The sequence below is a fragment of the Falco punctatus genome, assembly GCF_963210335.1.
Source record: "Falco punctatus genome assembly, chromosome: 4".
In the NCBI taxonomy this organism is placed as follows: domain Eukaryota; kingdom Metazoa; phylum Chordata; class Aves; order Falconiformes; family Falconidae; genus Falco; species Falco punctatus.
In genome coordinates this window covers 2,558,171-2,567,920 of record NC_137583.1, presented here as the reverse complement: position 1 = coordinate 2,567,920, position 9,750 = coordinate 2,558,171, and the positions used below count along the sequence as shown (strand labels likewise).

Here is a 9,750-nt window from a genome sequence, read left to right as displayed (position 1 = left end):
TAGTGGCTTTGAAATAACACAGGACTTTTTTTGAGAGGACGGTTGTTTAAACCAGTGGAAAAATTTGCTTTTCAATTTTGCAAGCTTAATAACCATAGTAAAACTGTATGTGTTGTAAGGGAGGACATTCTCGTTTCATTCTTGGTTCAGTATGCCTGCCTGCATGTAGTCTTTGAAATTATAAAGTCTGTGAATATGTTATTAAAAAAGACTTCTCAGAAATGAATAAAGGGCAAGAGACCAATCTTTTCAATAAAATTAATTTTCAAATAAAGCATACAGAGTTTTGATTTCTTTTTTCTTAAAACAGACTTGCATATTATTTTAGGAATTTTGTAATTATTTACTAAAATTATCTTAACCGAAATTTTCTCAAAGCATTCTTCAGGTGACATTTTCAAAGGTCATTTTCATAGGGCCATAGTAATGAGAACAAATGGGGAGAGCTATACTGACTGCTTTGCCATTTGGACACCGTTTTGTTGCAGCCTCAGGAACACACTCAGTATTTTGTTAAAGTGGCCACCTTAGTAAAAGCAGGATTTCTTCTCTTCTCCTTTGTGATACTGCCTGGAAAGCAGCAACACCAAAAGCAGGTGTTTTCTGAGCCCAGGATAATTCAAAAACTAGTTACTGTTTTCTAAAATCAGGCTCGATTTTTTTCTACTTTGATAACATTTTTTGAATGATGTTTTGTGGAGATGATTTATAAGAAGAGATCATTCAGTATGAAGTTTAACTACCTGAGTTCCCTACCCAATCTCAGATTGCTGGGGAACCTAGAGAATGTTTCTTTTGAATTTTTTTATAAAGGCATGGTTTGTACAATGTAGCATGTGCATTACGTGAACAAAGGACTCTCAAACTGTAACTACAGTTTCGTTCAATTTCAGGATTCAAGAATACAAATTGAACATTTAAGTATGGCGAGTCTGCTGGGGTTCTCTATTGATAAAGAATGTAAATCTTAAGCAACTATTTTATTGACTATAACTAGGCAGCAAAGCATTCCGGTGATGTGAGGTAATCCAAAGTTGTATCAGAAGATTTGTATCAGCTATTATTTTTAGTGCCTGGTGTTTGAAGGGATGGCAGATTTCCACTCTGCTGTATTAGCTCACTATTTGCGTAAGGATGCTCTGCCAGTGGCAAATCATAGATCAGCCTGCAAATTTTCAGGAACAAAACGTACTGGCAGCATCAGACGGGCAGGAACACTGAGGAGACAAAGTGCTTTGTCATCATCAGGTAGTGCTTCTCTCCTTAAACAGGGAAATGAAAAGCAAGGCAACTGAACCGACCCTACAGCGTACTCAACCCATGTGATTGATCTCTGTGTTTTCTCATACAGTGAAAATACAATTATATACAGGAGTCATGGGGTATAGGTGGCTATTGACATTAATACAAGGCAATAGATAAAAAGACATATTTCACTAAGACCATTTTTATCACCTCAGGCTTAGAGGTTATAGCACAGAAGATGTAATAGAAAAATACTGTAAATATCCAAATCTCTCACAAGTGGAGAAAATAGGATAATAAAACCAACTAGAAGTGATTTTAATTCTTGATGGTAGATTCAACTCCACCCAAAAGGTACATGTGTGATCAGACATGGCTTCCCTAGGCACAGCCAATGTCGTACATCCTACAGCTCTGTAAAGAAATCACGTCTCCCCAGCCTTGCTCGTACTTCCAGCAAGAACGTCCATTCGTGTGAAGTGTGCTGGTGTTCCCTCAGCTGTAAGCATCTGTCTGGCCGAAAATCACCCTGCCCTTCAGCAGCCACTGAGCAGATGTTTGTGACTCTGCAGTTCTGCTTCTGAAACCATAATACTCTATGATAGCCTTGGTACCTTAGCAGTAAGACAGAATGACAATTAAAAAGCACTGAATGCTCTGTCGTGGGGGGATGGGGAGCTCTAGAGGCAGCTGTTCAGCCCACTTTGTTGTAAGCTTGGTAGAGCAGCCATTTTAATCAAAAATAATTATGGCTTGATTCTCTGATGGGTTGTTGCTGCTGTTGTCTCTGCCCCAGCATTAGCCCCCACCAAATCCTATGGTGGGACCAGTCATGGAACTGGCAAGAAAACAACCAAAATTCTCCAGCACCAATAACAAAAAATGTAGATAACCAGCCTATTCTAGACTATGTAACTACATAACCACTCGTGCTGGCCCACCAAAGAGTGCATGATGCTTTTCGGTAGAACAGCCAGTTGGTCACAGGCAGCAATGCAATAGTGTTAGGCATTTGGCACGTTCACTTGTGACAGAAAGCATTCCGTTCGGTTGAGTTACTTCCCACAGGTCAAGCACTACTTATGTACACAATGGCAGGCAGCCATCTTCTGTAATTCCTTGAATCTTTGTCTCTTTTATAGAAGAATTTCAAACATTGGTCAAATTAACAATTATAATTAATTATACCTATGAAAGCAAGCATAAGAAAGATTTCCTAGTTGACATGCTTTAATGAGGCAGTATCAATAACTTATTCATGTGATTTCTCATCAAATAATGCTTATGTTTTTCTTCAACCTTTCTAAAAAGTAATTTAAAATGCCTCTCACCAAATTGAATCTTGACTCTAAAATAATCTGAAATAATCCACTGATGAAAGCACTGGGCTTTACAAATACATAGAGCGTCATCTTAAACAGGTGCTGTAAATATTCTATAAAGTTTTTTCAAGAAAGCTAGATAATTTTTTTTTTTTATTTATTTTTTTTTTTTTTTTTTTTTTTTTTTGCAATTGTAGACTATCTTGTAAAAATTGAAGTAGTTCATTGCCTGTGCACTAAGACTACTTGGACCAGTTCAACTCCTAACGATTCCTAAATGCACACATACAAGGGGGAGAGGGAGGCGCTTTATAATTTAATTGAAAAGTGAACAAATCCATCACAGACAGAATCGAGTCCCTTACTCGATTTAACACATCAGTGGGTACCAGGCAAACATGGTCTCCCAGACACACAGATAATCAGTTTATTTGAACACATGGAAGAAAATGTTTGTTGTAAATATTTCCTTTGATTTGTGTTTTTCAACATTCTGCCTTGTTTAACAAATAAGTTGTTTAATCATACTTCTCTTCAGTTTCCATCAGGTTAGATCAGAATATGCCTGTTAATACCTGTTCGTAAAAAGAAAAACAAAATCAGACACTTCTCTGTCTTACTCAGTACCTCCTACATCAACGTGTAGGTGAACAAAACTGAGCACTACCTAAACAGATTTAATGTACTGATCAAATCAGAAATATGGATTTAGAGTTTATCATCTGGGGGAATTTACATGTGGACCCTAGTCTGGATCTGGGCCATGAATAAAAATTTTTAATGTGCGTTCACTGCTGCAGGAATATAGACATAAACAGGGAACATCTATGGCTTACCTTTTTGTGGTTCCTCAAAAGCAACTACAATAACCCTGCAAAACCAACAGGAAATCTTAAGTGTTGAACCCCGGTCCACTCACAGCCTCTGTAAGTAGTGCGCTACTACGCTGAAGTAAAGCAATACTACAACTTGTGTCATTTATTTTCATATCATAGACTAGCAGAAAAAATATTAAATTGGAAGGAGATGCTGGAGCTCATCTGCTTCTGGTCAGGGAGACATCAGGTCCGGGGTAACAGCTAAGCAAGAGCTTTGTAAATCAGCGTTTTCCAGCTAGAGGCCTAGACCTCACTTTGGGAACCTCAGCCTACCCAGGAATTCGGACTTCAGCTGGAAAAGGCTGGTAGACAAAGAATACGATTTGAGTGTCTCTTGTATCAGAACTCCATGCCTAGACCAAGCCAATAATAAACAATTTGGATTTTATTTTATTTCCGTACACAGCGAACTATATGTGCACCTGCATTTTCTTCCTCTTTCTCCCAACTTTTTTTACCTCTCCTTCATCCACATTCATCAAAGCAGAAAACTTTAATTCCAAAGTAGTTGTAGGGCTCAATTAAGCCAAGAAATCTGCTAACAACTGTTTTCTGTAGGGGTTTTCTTGAATTTACTGTGTTGAATACATTTGTATTTACTGGTAACTCTTCTCCCAATGTGGCACTATGTCACTGTAGTTTTGGCCATTATCAGATATTTCTTGTCATACAGAATTTGGAGGTAAAAGTTTGAAATCTAGGTAAGAAGACAGGAAGATCTGTAATTTGAAGCATTTTACCTTTAAAAATGAGATTATATGACAGTTACTCACCTCACACCTTGTGTGAGAAGTTCAGCCTAGTATGTCTGTTAGCTAACTTCTCAACCTAGCTGTTGCTAGTGCAATACTACCGTACACTCAGCAGCTGTATTGCACCTTATGGAACAACTGCATCAGCCTAACCTGAAAAAAAAAAAAAAAAAAAAAAAGAAAGAAAAAAAAAAAAGAAAAAAAAAAAAAAGGAACTTCTGGGCTGAGGGTCTGAGCACCAGAATGGGAATTCCCTGATTTTTCCCTGGCACTGCCTACGGACAGTTTTTAAGGTTTTAAGTGACAGGACATGAGTCCTAGGCTGAACTCCCCAGTTCTAGAAAGTTTCAACAATCATTTTCCTGATTGTAAGAGACAGGGGAAGAGATGAAAAGATGTATATAAATGGAGGGATACATCCTATGGACATATGTTTGTTATCTGATCGCATGTAAAGTGATAGGAAAAGAGACTTCAAAGTCTATTGGTGTTAGGACCAAGATTAAACAAATTGTTTCATATGCAAATTCACAGGGGCTTCATCCATTTTACTTATTCTGTTCTTAGTGATTTCAGCTGACTTCACTGCAGAATTCCCACCAGCCATTCCCACCACCGTGCACCACCACAGCACGGACCAAGTTACCTTCCTGGGCGTCACACAGACCCGAAGCAGCCAGGAATTAAAAGCCCTCTGGGCTGACTGACTCATTTCTGGGTGTAAGGAGAGTGTAACCACTGACAGGTGAGCAGGCTTCTTACTGCCAATCCAGAAGATTTACATACACCTTTACATTAAAATATCCCAGTGGGAATCCAGAGCTAGATCTAATGACTTCAGGTGAAAAGAAAGAAAGCTGTTGCATTCAGACCATTATTGTTCATGCTGCTTTGTGAATTTATTTCTTTAAATTTTCCACTTGTGCTCCTGCCAAGAGAGATCTATTAGACAGAAAGCAGCAAGAGTAAAACTTTATCATTTTGTTTCAAACTATAAAATAATTTACATCACATATTTTACTTACTTTTGTCTTTTTTTTTTTTTTTGAAACCACAAACATTCCAGCATCACACTGTAGGAATAAGAATAACAATAGAAAGCATAACCTTTTGCATAGTATTAAATGAACAGACAGAGTAAGTTCTTTATTTACAATTATTGTCTAGATAAAAAAATTCATAAAAACAGATGAATGAACATATATTAATAACCCCTAGTGGGATGGATTGCCAATGTACCACTGTATTGTTGTCCACAAATCTCATGCTGCTAAGTACAGTACGTAGAGAGCGAGCATTTATATATTGCAGGGAATTTTAACAAACTGATCATTTTGGTTTTTGATCCATTGTTCCCATCACAGAGAGGTCAAGCAATAAAAGAAAGGAATTGTGATGCACGACTTGTAGTTGAAAGGTCATAGCTATTCTGCTTTAAAAAAAAATGTCTATCATTTATCATATACATAAAGCACAGTCTCTGCTCACAAAAGCCCAAGTTTTCTATGCATCTCAGTTTATATATGTTTTACTATATATACACAGAATGCAGTGTTCATTTTCTTAACTGTTTTCAAGTCTGCAAATGGTACCTTAGGGAGGGGTACTCCTACAGGAAATTTTTTAAAAAAATGAAACCAAGAAAACATATGAAGAGCGTTTGAAAATAAAAAGGCAAACAGTCAGTGTTAAGATGCTGAAAATAAATTGTTCCAGTATTAATCGCTTCTGTAGATGTTCAAGTCCAAAGCTAGAGGCTTCCCTGTAAATAGGTAACACTTTTTTTTCTTCCGAATACGATATCCCAAATAGGCCATAGAAACCCAACACATGTTATACAAAGGTTAATCACCATATTTACAAAGCGAACAATCCTGACTGAGTTTCAATCACTTTGCTGCTAGGAGTTAGCTGAAATAATTATATTTTCATGCTAGCTTTTTACTGTTAAGAAACGGGTCACACTACCTGTTGAAAAGAGAGCTGTATATGCCTTCAAAGACCTGTCCCGCTGTTCAGTGAAAAGTTTGGATCAGATAACGAACTAAGAGTTTGAGCCAAAAAACATTCAAGCTTCTACCCAAAGTCCGGAAGCTGGCAATTAGAGCTTTACCTGGCTGAATAGTCTTGATGCACCCTGAAAACCTTTTAGCCAGTTCAGTCTGCAGTTTGGCCATGAGTCTAATCTTGTTTTGGAGAGTTCTGGCTTGGTTTAGTTCTCGTGACTGCAGAGATGCACCACTTTATGAGCCAACTTTAAGACAACCAGTAATACCTTAACAAATCAATTTATCAAGCTAGTTTGAGAGTGTTTTTCAACACATCTGGCATAATCAATTGTGTAATTCAAAATGTCTTTTGCACTGTACAGTTATGGAAAAGATCGTATGCTGAAAAGTCTCCAAGCAAACTTTATATTAAATACAAAAATTATTTATGAAAAATCTGTGATCCACAAAGTGCTTAGCATTCAAGTGGTTGACATAGCAATTATATAAGATCATAAACTTTAAGTTACCAGGGCTGTTACCATCTTGAAAAATATTTTTCACCCTCCATACTGCAGGTTTTCAAAATAGCTTTCTTCGTAGAAAGCTCAAGGTAAAATAACGCCTTACTGTGTTGCAGTATACCTTGTGACTACAGGAAGACAAGCTTGGTTTAAAAAAAAAAAGTATCACACGAAGCACATCTCAATATACAATTAATAAAGTTTCATTCAGACCTAATAGAGCAGAAATTATATTTTTCTTTAAAATAAAAGTAAAAATCAAAGCAACAACCTACAGTGATTTTCATCCAAAATGCCAACAGCCCATACTTTGCAAGTAATAAGGAAATAAATGCCTAAATTACTAACTGAAAAGGTTTAACACAATATATCACAATATTTTAACATTAGTTTTATCTCCATATAGACAAACCAAATATAACTTATTTTAAATTATATTTATAAACTCATATAATATCTGTCAAAATATTTTTGGAAGCCATTGCCATATGTTTAAAGAATGAAATAGCCTCCAATATTGTACGTTGCACCAAAACAAATTTGAGCAGATTATCAGAGAGGGGGGGGGAAAAAAAGAGAGAACCTGATCATTTTGATTTTTATTTGAAACAAAGGAAGCCTGTTTTACCTCCCTGTATATAGGATCACAATGCTACATCCAATGTGTTATATTTTGGCTTCTTTTGTTATTTACTAGCAGTATCTACATTATTTAACAAAACAAAACAAAAAAAAAATCAGGCAGAAATCAGAACACGGTTGTAATAAAATATCCAGGGTGCGATATTACAGACATTTTCAATGAGCTGAGCTGAGCCATTTTTATACTACTTCGGCAGGAAGTGCTTTCTTAACCCTACAAATAGTTAAGGATATTATCTACAGGTTTGTAAACAAATTACATTCTTTTTTAGGACATAAATAAGTTAAAATAGTCAGAGCAATTTGAGCAGAAACAAGGCAACATGCCAACAAAGAAACTTTATATATATATAACTATATATATATAGATAGATATATACATATATATAATTAATTATGTATATACTTATATGTATATATCTCTATATATAGTCTCATAAATGTTTAAGTTCCTCTGTCCAACTGGTGCAAATCTACTGTGCAAGTTAAGCTTTGCAACTTCAAAAAAGTTATTTAAATTAATCTATACAATTGAGTCCATGCCACACAAGCATTTCAAAAAACTCACAGACCAGTGAATTGGATAAATAGCCTCAGAAAGAAGTCCTCTGCAGTTCCTGCTTAAGGAGGAAAAAAAAAAAGAAATCAAAAGAAACAAAAAGAGAGAAAGAAGGGCCAGAAGTGTACAGTACATTCATGCAGGAGGATTTTTTTTGTTTGTTTTTGTTTTTCTGAAAGGGAACAAGGGGGGGTATGTAAATCAGCCATTCATTCTTTCCCCAAAACCATTGTGATCAACAATTCATTCACTTGTCTCAGAGTGAATAAGAGTTCAAACAGCTTTTCAGCCAGCAATGTTTTTAATATATATATTTATATATTTCGGTTGCTGTGGGTTTTTTATTTTATTTTATTTTAATTTATATTTTTTTTTGCAGTGACCTTTTCAGCTAAAGTGATGTCTCCAGGCTATGTATTGGGCTTCCTGGACTAGAAGAGGTAGCTGATTTACTTGTATCAGTTGTAAGATTTATTCCACTGTCGATAGCACTGTTGTTCTTGTTCAGCGAAGACGGTGGACTCGAGTTTTTCTTGAGAGCAGAGTCTTCTTCTAGGTCTGTGTCATCAATGAGTGGGATGTGGGGCTGGGAATCTTCTATCCTAAATTCAGGATGAGTCATAAAGTTGTGAATAGAGGTTCTAGATTCTGGTTTTTCTAAACCTTCATAGAGAGAGCTACGGAATGCCTTCACGACGCGGATCTGGGGGGAGAAAAGGAAAGAGGTGTCAGAGGTAGCCCTCTGGAAAGACAACACTGTGTTAGAGAATACTTTGTGAAAAATGTAGCATATGGTTAGGGCAGTGCAGGCAGCTGAAGTCCATAGTCTCTGGATGTTATATGCATAAACGAGTGGCTCAGTTATGTGCATTTTGAATATCTGTATCAACTGCAATATTAAAATAAATCAAGTTTAAAGCCATCAAAGAACTGATGGGAAGTACTGGTTAAAGAAAGCGAACATCCACTCGTGTGGTACATCCCTAGTAAAAGACAAGCCATGTTAATTGTAATGCAAATGTAAAACCATGCATGTTGATAGTTTTGCAGTGAGTAAGTAGGAAGGCTTTTTTAATTAAAAAAGTCTCTTTTGTATTGTTAAAAAACCATTACACATAACATATCACACTTCACAAACAGAAAAGCACAGAACACAGACACAGTTGGATGGGTACGTATGAGACACACACAGGAGCCAAGTGTAAAAACTATAAGTAATATCAATGTTTTAAAGCAAAATCTAAATGAATGCAGCCAAGAGCACAAAAAGCCAAGCAGACGAAATACTAAGCATAATCATGCTACCACAGGGAAAAAAAAAATAAAAAATTCACAGTTACCACATGAACATAGATAACTTGCACACAACAACTACACTTGGAAGCCTGGATAATGTGAACATAGTATTGTTGAACCAACTTTTGTTTTTTCCTTCATGCATATGTGAGGTAAACACTCGAGTATAGACCCACTGTTCTAGCCATTTAGTTTTAATATGTATAAAGCATGTAATCAAATAATGCATTGATTGTTGGGTTGAATTGAATGACATTGTTAAACAACGAGCTTTTTCATTTTCTGTGTCTCAGTTGCAAAACTGTATAGTTAAATGCTGAAAGCGACACAATTTATGCCATATATGCAGTCTTTGAACTAGGTCAGCTGACTTATGCCACGGTCAGTCCAATGTCATTAACCACCTGACAGTAAGAACACAGGTGAAAATAAACTACAAGACTCAGCCCATTAGACTGCCAGGGACAGTGCAAATAGCTTTGCCAGGAGGAAAGGAGAGGAACAGCATGAGGAGCGTTGCAGAGAGGGTGGCTGAGCCCTCTGT

General features: G+C 36.5%; 1 protein-coding gene across 16 annotated transcripts in view; it reads right to left on the bottom strand.

Annotated features, from left to right (window-relative positions):
* Window positions 1–2,870: 2,870 nt before the first annotated feature.
* Window positions 2,871–9,750, bottom strand: part of ATP2B2 (ATPase plasma membrane Ca2+ transporting 2) — a 434,838-nt gene continuing 427,958 nt past the window's right edge. For 10 of the 16 annotated variants that reach the window (XM_080385382.1, XM_080385377.1, XM_080385386.1 and 7 more), the window contains one exon: window positions 2,871–8,613. In XM_080385382.1, coding sequence (XP_080241508.1) covers window positions 8,302–8,613 — 312 coding nt within the window. In that variant the 3' untranslated portion in view covers window positions 2,871–8,301. The remainder of the gene's footprint in view (window positions 8,614–9,750) is intronic. The other 6 variants (XM_080385389.1, XM_080385380.1, XM_080385381.1 and 3 more) reach the window with 4 other exon arrangements.